At 42.2% G+C, this 17,253-nt stretch overlaps 2 protein-coding genes across 2 annotated transcripts; one reads left to right on the plus strand and one right to left on the minus strand.

Annotated features, from left to right (window-relative positions):
- Window positions 1–387: 387 nt before the first annotated feature.
- smfn (small fragment nuclease) lies at window positions 388–7,324 on the minus strand. The gene is made up of 7 exons (XM_035626860.2): window positions 6,821–7,324; window positions 5,503–5,586; window positions 5,342–5,419; window positions 2,719–2,830; window positions 2,518–2,626; window positions 1,295–1,348; window positions 388–789 (listed from the first exon to the last, which is right to left on the minus strand). Exons 1-7 carry the CDS (start codon window positions 7,085–7,087, stop codon window positions 666–668), a joined length of 828 nt encoding a protein of 275 aa, XP_035482753.2. The 5' UTR covers window positions 7,088–7,324; the 3' UTR covers window positions 388–665.
- Window positions 7,325–13,755: 6,431 nt separating this feature from the next.
- Window positions 13,756–16,614, plus strand: ripply3 (ripply transcriptional repressor 3). The gene is made up of 4 exons (XM_035627056.2): window positions 13,756–13,895; window positions 14,608–14,686; window positions 15,458–15,531; window positions 15,721–16,614. The coding sequence occupies exons 1-4, from the start codon at window positions 13,798–13,800 to the stop codon at window positions 15,923–15,925; spliced, it is 456 nt and encodes a 151-aa protein (XP_035482949.1). The 5' UTR covers window positions 13,756–13,797; the 3' UTR covers window positions 15,926–16,614.
- The last annotated feature ends 639 nt before the right edge of the window (window positions 16,615–17,253 follow it).

Genomic DNA, 17,253 nt, shown 5'->3' on the forward strand with positions numbered 1-17,253 from the left:
TCCGCCTTCGCATAATGATGTAGTATAGTGAAAGTCGATTCAGATTCTCTGATCAGCGGTCAGCTTTTCCTAATTCTTATGAGATCTCTTTTACATCTTTTCTTGACCTCATGACCTTTTCCATTGAGGTCAAGGAATAGGAAATAGGAAAAGACGAAAGGAAGGACAATCCAAATCCTACCAAAGCTTTAGGTAAATTTCTTAGCTAATTTGACAGTTTGTGTATTCTGTCTGTCCTGGAGTGTTACAGAGCATTTCTGTTTTATATAGTTATACAGACATCGTCTCCAGGCAGTTGCCAGTAAAGGAGCAACCAGTAGCCATTGTGGTCCGGGTCCTTCCTTCAATCAGCACAGAACACAGAACACAACGCAGATCACACAGATGTTAGCGGATGTCACCCAGCCAGATTTAATCATGTTTAGGCCAGGCACACCTGTTACACACACTCATTTTGTGTGATTGCTGTGTGTAGTCACTTATCCTCGTAGATGTTGAAATACAAAACTGCTAACTAGCAGAGGTAATTTTCAAATGTCAATGGACAGCTAAATATGAATAAAAACTCAAATCAATTATGACAGTCACTTAAATCACATTCAATGATGAAACGGTAAACTTCAGGAAATGCACCGACACAACAACTGTAGTCTCATTCATGTGTGCTACATTTTGTTGCTGTTGCCATTTTCTACAAGCATGTGCTTCTTCTCCTTTAAAGTTGCTTTGAAGATGTTGGCTTGGTAGTACTGCAGCTCTTTTATGCTCTCCTGTATGTCGCCCAGCGCTCTGAAGGAGAAAAACAGAGATATTACTGTATTCTTATGTATTCTTATGTGTTCTTCTGAATCTCAAAAGTAACTTCAGACCAAAATGAAAGGATGTTTTTTTATTAATTTCAACTTGGATCTTATTTTTGCAGGTTTTACAGTTGTAAGTTGTGATCACAATGCACTTAATTATCGAGCATGCCAATTAACCTGAAAATAAGTCTGATTAGGCAAGAAACCTGAGCAGACAGGTTTAAATAAAGGTTATTTTATCCAAAATGCCATTGAATCCATAGCAACTGGACAAGGTTGTAGATTCTTATTTTGTTACATTCTGCAAGTGTGTCTTAATGCGCTTTATGAGAGCTGTGTACATGCTTTATAAAGCCTAACAATTAGTTTACAAGAACGGTGTGGGGGAGTGGGAAAGGTTCAGATTTATTTCAGTTTGCAGCAGGAGTTCTATTTACTTCTTATCTTTTCACGCCAAGCCTATACATTGATAAGGTTTTCTTGCTGTTTACCTGTGGGAGGATTTCTTATGAGGTGTCATCTTGTATTCCTCTGGAAACCACCGTCTGAAAGTGAAAGGGACAAAAGCAATCACAAAATAATCTTTTTCTGAATTAAACTTATCATATTGAGAGTGCTATACCCTTTTTGATTTCTTAATGAACTAATGAACTACCAATAGAATAGACAAACTGATTTACAAAACCTACTCAGCAAAGCAATATTAAACCTGGGCCTTTGACATGCAAACCAATGAAAGGTAAAGACGCTTATTGGTCTAGCTATAACAAGGCCTCAATGAGATGAGCAGGACTAGTACCCATTAGGCATACTCATGTTTATAGAGGATTTCAATATCATGGCTTACCTACTAGGGATCAACCGATTATCGGCATCAATATTCACCATTTTTTTTTCAGCCTATCAATGCTGTCCCACGGACTGGCATAACAGAAAGTGTCTGCAGATTGGAGCAGTGTCGGCTGTCGGTGAGCCAACAGAGTTTTCTGTTGAAGGTGAGTTAAGTCACCGGTTTCTACACGGCTGGTACCTACCGGACTGAATCACAACACAGATGTCAGTGCCAGAGCTATTTACTGAAATAGTTGCCAAGTGCAACATAAACATCACCACAGGTGCCTAGTTTAACATTACACTCCAGTGATGACAACACTCTCTACATAGCTCTGGCAGCATGTAGCATTAGCTATAGTTAGCTAGGAGCTACTCCAATATGCACAATACCTTCTTTTGTTAGACATCTGACGACTCAAACCCAAAATAGTCCCGTATCACAGAAGTGCGGCTTTTCTTCAGGACTAAATTGTCCAACGTTGCTTCTGGCTCCGGGGAGGCCACTCCACTAATGCAACGTTTTTCTTTGGATTCACATTTGTGTTGTTAGTGGGCATATACGCAGTCGCCTTTGGCAACTTCTGATTGTTGAGAATGACTAGTACAAGAGGAGCTCTGCATTTCTGGCATGACTGTCTTACGAGGAGGGCGACATGAATATGTAAAACCATTGACAGCAAAGTATAAACCCTGGGTCAGATGAGCTGCATTATATATTATAAATCGCAGCCGTTGCAATTTGTGCTGTTTCAAATTGCAATTTCGATTGGAAAACGATTAATCGTTCAGCCCTAGTAGAATGTCAAAGCTGACATAACTTTGCACAACAGTAAACAACAGACACTTCGCTGACCTACAAAGAGTCACGACAAACACTGACCTGCAAAGCTCCTTGATGGTGCTGACATCAATGATTCTGTAATGAAGGTGGTGCATAAACTGTGGCATGTGCTTATCCAGGAACCTCTTGTCTGCATGCACAGAGTTACCTGCAGGGGGAGAAATCATTGGACACGACTGTCAAAGCCAAACCAGTTGAATAATATCACAGTTCCGCTGCTTGTGCAAAAACATAACTCACCAGCAAGGGGACACTGTCCAGGTGGGGTATGCTGTCTGATGAAAGACAGGAACTCATATTCTGCTTGTTCCAGGATGATTTTACTGTCCTGTACAGCCTGCGTCAGTCCTGACTAAGACACAATTAAAAAAGATTTCAGCCAAGCACCCCTATAAATATTCCAAAGACCCCCTTGTGTGTGTCCCTTTGAAAGTTTTTTTTTCTTTAACTTTTGCTTAGTTAAGTGAAATAACAACAGAAGAGAAATGTAGTGAATATATTTTGTGGGATTTGTTGGGTTTTCCCTGTAATATTGCGATATTGACCTCACTATGTAAAGTCTCTTCAGACAATGTATGTTGTGATTTGGCGATATATACAAATAAAATTGAATTGAATTGAATATGAGACATGTATCATGTATGTATTATATATCTATATATGCCATATTTAGCTTTCATTCATTCATTCATCGTCTACCGCTTTATCCATTTAAGGGTCGCGGGGGGTCGCTGGAGCCAATCCCAGCTAACATTGGGCGAGAGGCGGGGTTCACCCTGGACAGGTCGCCAGCCTATCGCAGGGCCACATACAGACACGGACAATCATTCACTCTCACATTCACACCTACGGTCAATTTAGAGTCTCCAATGAACCTAACCCCATTCTGCATGTCTTTGGAGAACCCGGAGAGAACCCACACATGCAAACTCCACACAGAAAGGCCCTGGTTGAACCGGGATATGAACCCAGAACCTTCTTGCTGTGAGGCGAAGGTGCTAACCACTACACCACCGTGCAGCCCCATATTTAGCTTCATCATTTTAATTACTCAAAAGGTTTATATGCTCAGAAAATACACAAGTTTCCTCATACTGTCCATTTCTGCAGCTCCTCTTTCCAGCCTCTTTCTGAAACACTTTCAGCTTCTGTCTCTTTAAGGCCCCCCTCCCGACGAAGCACTGTCTGCTCTGATTGGCCAGCTGGACTCCTTTTTTGTGATTGACCCTGCTTTGCTTTACCTGGCTTTATTAGGCGGAGTCAAGACTAGCCTCTGGGCATGTCTTATGCACTTCATCGCACGGACTACTGACTCGGGGTTTTAGGAGCAGAGCAGAGTTTTCTGTCGGGGAGAGGGGTTCCCTTTACCGCCCATATGAGAATACAGCAGTAGATTCTCCAGATAATTCCCAGGGAGTGTGTGGCTTGTTGATGACTGTAATTAAAAACACTGCTTTCCACAGCAGAGTTTTCAGGGCCTCCAGACACAACAGAATGATCCGGAGATTATCCTGCTGTTGGGAACGTGCCTGACTTGGAACATCTCCTGCTGCTTTCGTCATATGTGAATGGCTAACTCCGGAGTATGTCCAGACAAAATTCTGTGGAAATATTGGGAGTTTATGTGTTGGGCGGCTGTGGCTCAGTAGGTAAAGACGGTCAGCCACTAACACGACGGTCGGCAGTTAATCACAGCTTCCCCCAGTCCGCATGCCGATGTGTCCTTGGGTAAAACACTTAACTAGGGATGGGCACGAGTAGTAAATTCCAAGATCGAGGGATCATATCAATTGTACTTGAGTACTCGATTTTCTAAATCTATTTTTAGAACGCAAGGCATCTTTCTCGGGCCTGCTTCTGCTGAGACTCGAAAGCCGCCGCCTGGTGTCCCGTTGCAACGCCTCCAGTGCAACCGAACCGAACAGCTCCCCTGGTTCCATGGGGACACTACGGAGGGTCTTCCTACACGCCTCTGTCAGAGGTGACTGCGCGAAATGAGGGCGAAAGCCTGTAACGCTGCATGGTTAAGGCTAAAGGTGGAAGCCTCGACACTGCAGAGGGCAAACATGAGGTGAGCCAAGGAATTGCCAATTCGGCCGGCACAAGCTCCAGCATCGTAAGCCCTTGTGAGAAGGTCGTCCGTGACCCGACATTGGGGTAGAAGGCACCTGACAGTCAGTCGCAGCACTGCATCAGGGGACAGGCAGCAGCAGCCTCAGCCCGACGTTTTGAATGCCCAGGTTGGGCTGACGGCAAGTGGCCTGGTGAAGAGTCATCCACCGAGGATTCAACCAGCGACATTCGCGAAACAGAGCCACTCACTTAATGTAAAGTAAACCACACAACTTTATACCGGGAGAAGGGAGCACAAGCGCTGCCGTCACCATCAGGTTTGTAATCCGCTGTCAGAAAGTTAGTTTCAGCAAAACAGAGCCACTAACTTGATGTAAAGTAATACATCAACGTAATACCAGCAAACAACCTAATACCAGGAGAAGGGAGCGCAGATGCTGCCGTCACTGTCAGGGTTCTTAACCGCTGTAAAAAATTAGTTTCGGCGAAACATAGCCACAAACTTAATACAGGTGAAAAAAATATTGTGAATCACATACCTTACACCGGGAGAGGTGGAGTAAAATGCTACCGTACCATACAAGTGCCAACGCAGCCCTTGGAGGACGAACAAGAGGTCACTGCTCTGACCGACACGGTCACAGGGCTTCCAGCATCGGAGATTTATTAGAAGTTTTAATGCGTTAGCTTTTAGCCAAAGCTATGAAAATACAACGCAACTGCACGCGAGAAGAAAAAAGAAACAGAACCTCTGATGACACCGGAAGATATAGCCTCTCTTATATCTTACCTTCCCATGATGCTCTTTACACCACTCTGACATCCCATCAAGCAACTCATCTGGCTGGTTAATGATCAAATTGGGCCCCTAAAATCCGAGAACAGAGGAGCTTAATTCACACAACAGATACAGAACAAGAGGCAGTCCAGGGGTGTTTAGGTTTATGTTACCTCAGCCAAAATGTTCAGGTCAGAGTCTGTGATAATGCATGCCATTTCAATGATCTGGTCCTCCTCAATGTTGAGACCGGTCATCTAAAAAAGAAAGAATAACATAGACTTATTTTTCTGATATTGGCTTGCATCTGCCATTTTGCATTAAAGCAGCATCTTTTATTCAGTAACCATCATGGAAAACTGTGCCATTCAGACATTTTGAGATGCAAGCACAAAGAAGAATAAGTTAAACAGACAGATTCCTTATGGGTCCTACCAACCACATATACCACGATGTGACACTGTAGTCGACGGCATGTCGTATGTCTGCAAAATGAAAGGTAACTGGACTTGGTGTCTTTACCATTATGTACAACTAAAACCCCATTTAGTCATCTCATTTATACAGTGCTTATTGATACTACCGTCTTTCATAATTTAGCGCTGTGGTCCGTTTAACACCGGGTTTCTGTTCCCATCCATAGATAAGCTGTAGCCCATACAAAGTTATAATAATTTAGCGGCGGCGGTCAAAATCCACAAGCAGCTCCACTATAATTACCTTCATTTAGTGACACACAGGGCAATATTTAACATGAGTGGGATTATTAAGAAGCAGTGGATAGTAGCCTCTCTGCTGCTCTTAAATATAATATATATATATGTCTGAAGAACACAAGTATGATAGTGCAAGTTGAATTGAAATCAGAATACAGACAGAATTATGGTTTTAAGAATATGAGGAAGAACCATCTGATATATTGCAATATCCTCAGGAAATAATCTGTTCATAATTTTATACAAATTGGTTCTTTTACTAAAAATTCCTGCACGAACAGGAATCAGGTTCACTATTTAAGAAAATATAACTCTTCACAGGAGTTGGATTGGATCTCTCCACTGCAAAACTCCGCCCATCACCCTAAACCACGCCCACGTAACGTGCCGGTGTCTGACACATTGATACATTACGTCATCACTCGGGTAACGTTTTGATCTGGGTTCACCCGCAGCTGTCATTGTATTCATGTGCATATGAATCTGTACATTTGTGAATATTTTCTGTGAGTGAAAATGTCAACATACAGGTTCATAGCTCTCACACATGTATTCTGCAAGTTGACAAATCCAGTCTGCAGGCGCTTGCATTTTGCAACATATGTACCTTCATACACATAGGAGCGGGACTCGCACATTGAAAGGCCCAACAACATCTGCCTCTGGTGAGTGCAGCTTTATCCAACATGATCAAACCTCGTGTTAAAATAACATAACGGCTCCGTGTCGAGTCCTTCCGTTAGATACAGTCTGTGGTTAAGGTCCAGTGACTTGCCTCGAGGTCCACCCACACCATCCTCTGCGACATCGCGGTAGACAACATGCTGTGTTTCCTGGGCACCCGCACGTCAAAACCGGAGCCGAATCTGGAACCCGCGGTGGAAGATTGAAAAATAACCCTGCTCGACAATACGCTTCCCTGCAGAACACTGCCGTTGAAATGATACGCTGCTTTGGCGCACCGCGCGACTGACTGTCTCTTTCTGCATAGGAACTCAACGGCAGCGAGACCCCACGCTGAAGTCCGCAAACACGCCGGCATCCTGTGCCGACTGTCGATCGGGACTGTCGTAAAAACGACTTCTGTTATCGTTCTTCTTCTTGAGGTGTTTGCGCCGGCATCCTGTGCCGACTGTCGATCGGGACTGTCGTAAAAACGACTTCTGTTATCGTTCTTCTTCTTGAGGTGTTTGCGCCGGCATCCTGTGCCGACTGTCGTAAAACGACTTCTGTTATCGGTCTTCTTCTTTAGGTGTTTGCGCCGGCATCCTGTGCCGACTGTCGATCTGGACTGTCGTGAAACGACTTCTGTTATCGTTCTTCTTCTTGAGGTGTTTTTGGCGCTTGGCAAACAACGAATGCATGCATTACCGCCACCAATCGGTACGGAGTGTGCACCAGCATGTGTATTAAAAATAAATAAAGAACTACTCATATCTTCTCAATCGTTTTAGTTTGTCTAATCTGAATTAAATAAATGGATCCGAGACGCTCCTCGGCGTGCGACTCGAGTAGCTGGTCTCTAAGGCAAAAGAGATCACTGTATAAATCAACAACCCCCGAAATATTTTTAGAGTATTTACCCAGAGTTACATTGTCTGCTGCTCTTAAGAAGTTGTTGTGTATTTGGTTCTCTGTACATGTTACATTTATATTCACTTACTCGTCGATATATGCGCAGTTAGGTGTGAACTTTTGACAGTTCATTCTCGCCTCTACACAGAGGGGGGGTTGCCATAAACCCAACCACCATATTCACCATGGTGTCACCACCTGAGGCTTTTGTATGAATGACAAAAAAAAATAACAAGGAGAACATTAATAACAGAACAGAACTGAATTTAGAACGATGTCCCCATACTTAAATGAACATGTAAAACTGCCAGTTAAACAAGGCTTTGTTTAGCTATCGTATCACTCCACAGTCAACAACTGGACTGTCACCTGCTGAGATGTTGATGGGAAGGAAGTTGAGGTGTAGACAGGACCTCATACACCCCGACCTGAAACAAAAGGTGGAAGCAAAACAAGCTTGTCAAAAATGCTTATCATGATAGACGTGCCAAAGAACACAACTTTGTGGCTGGAGACACTGTCTACACAAAGAACTTTGTGTGTGGACCCAAATGAGTACCAGGACTGATGCACGAGATCCCAGGACCAGTTCCCTATGCAGTTGGGAAATGGTAAAGTTGTCAGGGGACACGTGCATCAGCTGTTCAGCAGACAGGAGCAAGAGCTGCCAGTCAAGATCCCGGACTTGACACCTGATGAGGAGTCAGCAGTACCACCTCCAGTGACCAGCGTGGAGACACAGGACACAGGTTCTTCACAAGCGGATGACACAGCTCTGCCTATTCCAACACATGAGGAGAGCTGTGTTGGTGGTTCTCCTACGAAGGAGTTGTTCAGATCAAGACCACCAGCTCATATGAATGCCTTTGTGAAATAAAGGTTCTGTCGAGGACACCAAAGTGGGACATTTTCTTTTGCTTTATGTTGTGAGCTTTTACAGTAGATAACTCGCTTGTTTACCGCGTTACCGGGAATGTACTGGAGTGTGCAACAAAGATGTTCAGAATTGTGTTGTTTGGAAAGGATGTGTCATTTGAATCTCATTTTTTGTTTGTTTGATGGTAAGTTGTTTTGTAAACCAAGGAGTGGTTTAGACCTAAGGGGGAGAGATGTCATGAAGTGACTAATTGTATGTTATTACAGTCCCAGGCCAGTAGAGGGCTCTAGGAGTATTCACAAGGGAATCAGGTATAGCCAGGTGCAGAGAGAGCATATGGCCGGAGGCAGGAGAGGCTTTACCCCCACGTTGGGCATGTTATGATGTTCTGCCAGCTTCCTGTTTAAAGTCACTAGGAGTGCTGATCATTGATATACGAAGATATCACACAAACCATCATGAAAACTTTAAACATCATCATGTCCTCATGTCCCCATGTCCTCAGGGAAGTCACATTCTTCCATGTTCACTCCTTCCTCCAACTCATCCCCCTTTTCAACCTTGTTTGCCAATTGTCATATACTCATGCAGAGATTGGGGAGCACAGTCCTTTAGACCCAGGAATCTGACTGCTGCTTCGGAACCAAACATCATAATGTCTGATCTCGATTTCCTCTCCCGAGTACCATATATCACATCAACTATAAATGCTAAGAAAGGATTCCTTACTGATTACTATTACTTCCTGACTGGCTGTGCCAGGAAGAAGAAGAGACTCTACCGTCCCGCCGGCAGGCGGTCCTGCGCAGTTGTTTGACTCCACTCTTTTAAGGGCTTCCGCATATGAGATTTGTTTCTGATCCCTAACCACCTGAACTTGCTTTGTTTTAACAAAATAGCAACATTCTCTAAATGAAGCCGTATTACTTCTTCCACAATTGCAGCATTTTGGAATTGCCACTTCTTCTGGATGTCATGATTTCCCCCGCACTTTGCACATCATCTGTTTCCCCTATATGATGCCCCCATATGTCCATATCTCTGACATTTATATAATCTCATTGGTGGTCTTTGGAACTCCTTTACTTGGTATGATAAACATCCAACAAACACCCTTGATGGGAGAGCACTTCCTTCAAATGTTAACAACACTGGGGAGATGGGATTTCCACCTCCCCGGGCTCTAAATCACTTTACTTCCCTCACTTCCCCTCCCTTAAGATTTTCCTTGATTTCCCTTTTTGATACGTCAGCACAAATGCCGTAGATGACACCTTTAATCAAATTTTTGTTCTGTGGGATTATCACTTCAACCTTTTTCCCTGCTATTTTTCCCATTTTCTTCGCTTTTCCTACTTGATCCACACTTTTACAGCCCACTAGAAGTGCTCCATTAAATAGAATCTTCGCATCTAGTCCCTCACTAAGACACTTCAGAGAATAAGCCACTTTTTAGTGGATTTACACCTTCAAATCCACCTGCATACTGGCCTGTCAGTTTGAATATCAAGTTAAGGAGGGGTAGCGCAAGAGCACCGTCTTCCCGGACCTATACAGGTCATCAGCCGGTACCCCTACTCTCCAGCTCCCTCCCAACCCACCGATCACCAAGTCCGACGTTCGCAATCTAATATGAAATTAGATCAATCCAGACAGCCAAATTCAGACCAACAAACAAAACTTTCATCTCTCATCACGTCTTTTCACACTTGGGGGGTTTAAAATTCGTTCTGCTCTGCAATTACAATATTCAACAACATCCCAATTAAAATTTCACAAGAAGGTTCTTTTGGCATGGGCACTGATTTACAAGCTCAATTTCTCTCCGCAGAGATTTTATATTTGAACAACATTCATATTGTATACAAAAATGGTATTGTTTTTCATTATTTTATGAAAATTGGTTAAACAATGGTATTATACTTGTGAGTCAGCTGTTTAATAAAGAAGGGTTACTGTACAACTACTCAGAATTTCTCGCTAGATGCAATATACCAGTGACTGCAAGAATCCTCTATAGTTTTCAATGCTATCCCTTCTGAATTCCACATGTTATTTAGGACGAATGACCTCTCTCTGCCCTTGTCAGTGTCGCCCCCTGACCCAACCCAATTTCCTTTGGGTAAAATTAGTTTTTCCTTCTACAAAGGTATGAACGCCAAGATTTGGTCTGTGTTTCAGCACATCTTAGTTTCTAATCCCACAGCAGTGTTCTATTGGAGTAACTTTGTTAGAAATATGGACTGGGATAAAGTGTGGTCCAAAAGCTTCTTTTAACTAACAAAGTAAAATAAGTCTCATTCAAGTTACTCCATAGATTTTACCCTGTTAAGCATATTTTGCACAAGATTAAGAGTGACATCAATGTAAATTTTTCTTTTTGTGAATCATATCCAGAAAGTATTTCCCATTTATTTAGGTCTTGTGAATTTACATACAAACTGTGGAAAGATGTGAAAACCTTCATAGTTAACAACATTTTCTCTGGCATTATGATCGCAGCAACAGGGATGACAAATCATTTTTCCTCATCAACTTGATCCTACTTATTGCCAAATTTCACATCCACAAATGTAAATTCACAAACAAAAAACCTAAAAAAAAAAGGAAATTAATTTAAAAAACTGACTTGTGCTTCTTTGAGTACTGCATCCCAGACTTTACACTGGTCAAGAGATTTGATAAAAAGTGCACATATTAGGGCGCCTTCCCAGAGAGAATCACCGTCAGTCGTGAGTTTCTCCTGTCACTACCACCAGTTGCATGTGAGCAGTTGGTCACTGAAAAGCAGCATTCCTTGCTCAGCATGGATGGGGGGGGGGGGGGACACACGACTGTGCTGTCACCAAATGTGAAAACAGCGGGGGTGCACACACACACACACACACTGGTCATGACCTCGGACAGAAGAGGGTGGGCTAGATGGACAAAACAAATGTGCAGACAGACAGCTCTGTAAGGTTTGTAGAATGATCTAAAAAATATAAGAAAATGACATTCAAACGCTTTAGAGGTCCCACGGAAAGAGTTGTCAGTTTTTACGTAAATTTCATCTCCTTTTTTTCTTTTTTTTTCATGATCAAATATAAGAAACACACAAATGACTCACAAAAGAAATGAAGCTACAAAATTAAGTTTTACACTGCATATATTTGCATGTAAATTAGCTGGTTTCACCTCTGATAAACAAGACTACCAGACCTAGTAAAAAAAGGATTTAGGATTCATGATGTTGTGCCTGAAGGCTGACTTGCTAAACATAAAGCTGCTACCTGAATGCACAGAAATAAAACTGGTTTCAATCTTCTGGGTAAAAAGGCACACAAGCACATAACAAATCTAGTCCAAACTAAATTCAGTGATGTTGGGATTATTTTTGACAGTGTTTCATCTAGTAAAACACAAACGTTGGATAGCGGTATCTGCTAGTTAATCGGAAATTAGATGACCCCAAGTATTTCATTTCTGCTGTTGCTGTATAGTGTCCTGTTCTAGCTTCTCCTTCTGTAATATCCATTATTTTTCTATTACATCCCTTATATGTCTATCATTCTTATATTCATTTAATTGTAACATCAGTGCAGTGTTTGTTAACTTATCTAATCTTTGCGTGTTCACATAGATCAGATGAAGCAGATGATTTGACGGAGCTTTTGTTTGTGCATGGAGGTATCTCTGTTAAAATCCTATTACTTGGTCCATTATCAGGCCCATATGTGCTTTTTGCGCCTGTGTGTGACTCTCTAGCTCTCAGCGGGCGCCATGTGGCTCCTGCTGGCTCCTGACAGCTTTGCATACCCCACATGAGCGGACTATTAGGGACACTAGTGGCCATTAGAAAAGGCGGCCGGTGATGATTCTCACACCAACTGTACCGGGCTGCACACACGGTCAGTGTTTTTAACTAAACAGCATCTTGTACATTACATTACATTCCTTTAGCAGATGCTTTTGTACAAAGCGTCTTACAATAAGTACCATCGTACATTGCGCTGAGAATAAGGATACTGCAGAAATTAAAGATGCATGCGCGCGTGTGTATGTGTGTGTGTCCCCCTGATGCCCCCATTCTGGATGAGCAGTTTGGTGTGAAGCCTCCCCTCTTGTCCAAACAGTGCAGCGCTCCAGGAGGTGAGAAATCTCCACCCGCCAGGTTGTCTGTACAAACAGTGAGGAGAAAAGTATGACACCATCTGTGAGAATGGCGGCAGGGGGCAGCAGTAAACTAATTAACAGGAGAAAATTAGATTGAGAGAAGAAAAGCAGTACGCACCTCTTGTGAAGATCTATACTCCCATCAACTGCAGTACCTAAGCCACATATTTTACAAGCATGCGTTTCAGGACCTGCAGGGCCACTATTGATTTATAGTTGGCGGCTTCCAAGGTCGTCACTTTTATAATGCAATGCTACTAGCATTATTGCTAACCTTTCTTTACTTATATCTTGGTTGCTTTATTATTATTATTTTTGATTATTTTTGATTTTCAAGAAAATGGTTGGTAATGCTATTTTTAAGGGTAGCAAATGTGAATCATTTATTTCCTTGTTTCTTTACTTATATCTTGGTTAATTTATTATTATTATTGAATTTGTTTGTTTTTTCTTTGAGGTGGGTGGATTTAATCAATAAGAAACTAGGATAGGCATATATAAGCTTTCGCTTCAGCCTAAGCCTTTCAGTCACTATTTACTGTTTGAGTTTAAACTGTGATATGTTTAAAATTATCGTTTTTTATGATGACTGAATAAACAACAAAACAAACAAACTAGTGTTAAAGGATGAAATGTGGAAAATCAAATCTCCAGTCAATCCGGTTCAGCGACCTGTCACCATGTTACATTCACAGGACTGCCTGTGCATTGCCCTAATTTGGCTTTTTCACTTCATATTTAAAGTTTTCTGTGGATTCGTATTCTTTTCTGTGTTTCATACCATTGCATTTATGTTGTATTGGTTCGATTCTGTTGTTATGGGGTATTCTGGACTTTGAAAATACGTTTTACGCTCAAGAGCTGTACAATGCAACACCACTAATCGTGTGCTACTTCACTTTTTGAAAGATTAGTGAAGATATTAGAATCCCCACCTATCATGCGGCCAGGGGACTGGCCCCTCCCCTTCAAGCTGCGGATGCATGAAGACCACGCCCTCTCAGCACTGCTGCTTTAAAGACCGTCGCCATCGGGACGCTCAGCACAGCAGCGCCGCGGCTTGTCCCGCGTCAGAGAGAACGGACCTGCCCCGCTCGGACAAGCGCCTCATGAAGCCTGAAGTATCGCGAATGAAGTACTGAAAAATGAGTCCCGCTTGCGTGCTCCGGAAGCAGGCGTCTGTCGGCGCGGTGCAGTGCTCGCACCCGCGCGGAGTGAGCAGCAGCCCGGACCCAAACGGCAGGTAGGTCCCAGTCTGCTGGTGGACTGACGGAGCATTGTTGGCTGAAATGTTAAGTCTTAATGATAATACTGTAACGTATTTCCGGTTGAGGCCTCTTATTATGAAGGGCAGAACGGAAGTGGATTGAATCGGGATCACTCCACTCCACGGAACGATCCACTTTATTTCCGACCTAGCATCAAGTCCCCAACATGTTCACCCCCACTTCCGTTCTGCCCTTCATAATAAGAGCCCTTAACCGGAAATAGGTTACAATAATAATAATAATGGTAGTTATAATGCCTTTATGTTAAAGCAATTGCTTTTCGCTGACACACATCCAAACACACCTCCATTTATCCGGATTCAGTTCATCCGCTAACAGTTATTCCTGGATGACAGTAATCCACATTTGGATTTAACGTATTTTCTTCACTGTGCGACACGTTATTATTTCCCTGAGCAGAATGGATTTTAAGGATTCGGCTATCATAAGTTCTCCAGTCGTTTTACTGTACATCTCAAGAGTTCACTTTTACCATTGAAGTCTAGACAGGATGATAAGGTTAAAGGAAAATAGTCCTCAGTCTGTCACTATCACTTTGTCTGGTGGATTCCTGTCAATGATGACTCCGTGTCGACTAATTTGATTTGATTTATTTAATGAACCATTCAAAAGTGGGTTGTGTGAATTGTTAGTTCTGTTCTTAATACTGTCTCTCCTTCCTGGCAGTCAGCCCGCACTTTGGAGACCGTGGCTATCCAGCAGCAGGGATGGTTCAGAGCGAATCCCACATAGCAAACTGTCCTGTGTAAGTTACAACATCTGAAAAACAAAATTTCTTGCGATACATGTCTTATACGTGCGGAAACATCCATAGCTGCAGGGCAGCTGGGGGTAAGATCCCATCCCTGCTAATGCTGACAGGAAGTTCACACACACACACACACACACACACACACACACACACACACACACACACACACACACACACACACACACACAGAGAGAGTGACACCACAGCAGCAAATTAACACCAGTCTGCAGCCAAATAATGGTTTATTTTCACTGCATTGGCATGTGACATGAAGGCTTGCATTGTCTTTTGTCATGTAACATATGGAAGGTAAAGCAGGGACAATTAATTTGTTTTACAGAGTCAGTACATCAGTACAAGTGGAATGTAGTTAGAGAAGAGCACCTATTTCTGGCTTGCTAGCAGCTTTTTTCTGAAAACATGCTGCAACACTATGGGGTGGTCACACAGAGGGAACCACAACAGTAAAGTTGATGTCCGGACAGATTCAACTCACTATGAAGCTATGTAAACCATATCCAACTTGGTTCATCAGAAGCAGAAATTTCTTATTGTCAGTGTTTTTGTTACAATTCTAGCTATTGAAATGGCCTAAAATGTTCCATGCACCAAAACAAAGGTGGTTTTGAACATTATTGAATTACTGAATTCACAAGGTTTAGAGTAACTGATCCAATCATATGGAGTACAAATAAAAATTCACTAATAATTGGAGTATTGATGTGACAGTATGTACTCACTCCCTTGTGTTTCTGACTCTCCCAGCCTTACTCCAGGTCTACATGTCCATGCTGTTTGGTGGCAGCTGGGAAACCTCAATCCTTCCAGCACCCTGTCAGGTCCGTATCTCTGTTTGTACATGTATCATTCCTGTATGTGGACACTACCTTATGTCAGCATAGAAATAATGCATGGAATCCACTGCAGACATGTGAGAAGTGTAGTTTAACTTTAATGCATTTCGAGATCTTATACTGCCAAACACACCCAATTGTTAACAAGAGCTTATTCTTTCTCTCAAAAAACAGGCTGTTCTGGCCCAAATCCAAGTCATTTGACTATCTGTACAGTGACGGAGTGGCCTTACTGAGGAACTTCCCCATTCAGGCAACCATTAGCTTTTATGAGGAGTCTGACTGTGAAGATGACGATGAATATGAGGAGGACTGGGAGGAAGATGGTAACTCTGAGGTGTGCCTCAAGCAGCTGTCACATTCCACCCACTACAACTAAACGACTGAGAGCCTATCTGTCTTCCTGCGAAATGGCTGGATAGACTGCACACTGCTTTTAACAGTTGGTTTTAAGTGCATTTTAAAGGGTTCATCCACCTGATAGGTAGTAACAGCTAAACAAATGTAAGAAGTCACTGAGAGGGCACAGACGAGATGAATCCGCTTTTTTGTGTTAGAAATTAGCAGTGTTTCAAAGACTATATGCCTCCGTAGCTCTGTAACAAGTGTGACGAATGAGAGGCCTTCGGTTGATGCTCCTCACTTTGAAGTTTACAAAATGTAGCAACAGGAGCATTCGTTTAGGACAGTAGAAACTAACACAATCTCTCTCTCTCTCTCTCTCTCACTTTATCGTGTGTACTGCACACAATAGGTAGTATGCAGTATCTGCGACACAATATTGTTGTTTTTGGTGTGTATGATGAGAGAGGAAAGCAAAGCAGCGTGTGCTCCCATATTGGGGATACTTGGGTTTACAGTCAATCTCAGGGTCTGATCCTTGCCAGTGGGTATAGAACATAATCCACACTCATTTCTCATTTATAATGCATATTGTACATAACTTGTACATAGACACATATTTATGTTGATTTTTTTCTTTTATATATTTGTGCATCATTCTCATTGTGTACGGTCTAATGTCCTAACTGGGCTTGTAAAAAATAAAAGAACCTATTTTGGAACCTATTTATCTTCTTCGTTTTTTCTTCTTTATCTTTATGTATATAGAGGTTTTCTTTGAAGAAAATAGTCTCTAAAAGATCACAAATGTGTATCACATGATCTCCCCGTTGTGGGACGAATAAAGGATTATCTTATCTTATTTCTGGAATAAGTGAAATTAAAGCCTGATTTAAAGTTGGGAGAGCCTTGTATCAATTGATCTGTAAATGTCTAATGAAGGGGCAAGTGCGTGGGAAAACTTTTTGTAAAAGTCAGTTTTTCTGGCAGAGATATGTAATTTAAACTCTTGTCTCTGTCCTATAGAATAATGAATCTGGTTTTCTAGTGATTAGATTGGTCAGTCCCTGGCGTTTTGTTATTTTGCATTAATTTAAGGCAAGTGGGGATTTCCTCTAATTGTATAGGTTTGTCCAAATCCTGATTGATATTAAAATCTATAGCAGGGATATCTAAGCCATCTAGGAAATGATCCATTGTATTGTAGTTTACCCAGGGTTTAGATTTGTAGAGATTAGGATAAAAATAAATGAAGACAGAGATTTACCTGGGTTGGTAGTTAGGGAGTGAGAGGAGTCATACATTTGAGGTATGAATGTAGAGGCTGACTGATGTTTGAGTTGGAGGGACAGGAGGCGACTGGCC

This window comes from Scophthalmus maximus, chromosome 2, assembly GCF_022379125.1.
Source record: "Scophthalmus maximus strain ysfricsl-2021 chromosome 2, ASM2237912v1, whole genome shotgun sequence".
Classification (NCBI taxonomy): Eukaryota; Metazoa; Chordata; class Actinopteri; order Pleuronectiformes; family Scophthalmidae; genus Scophthalmus; species Scophthalmus maximus.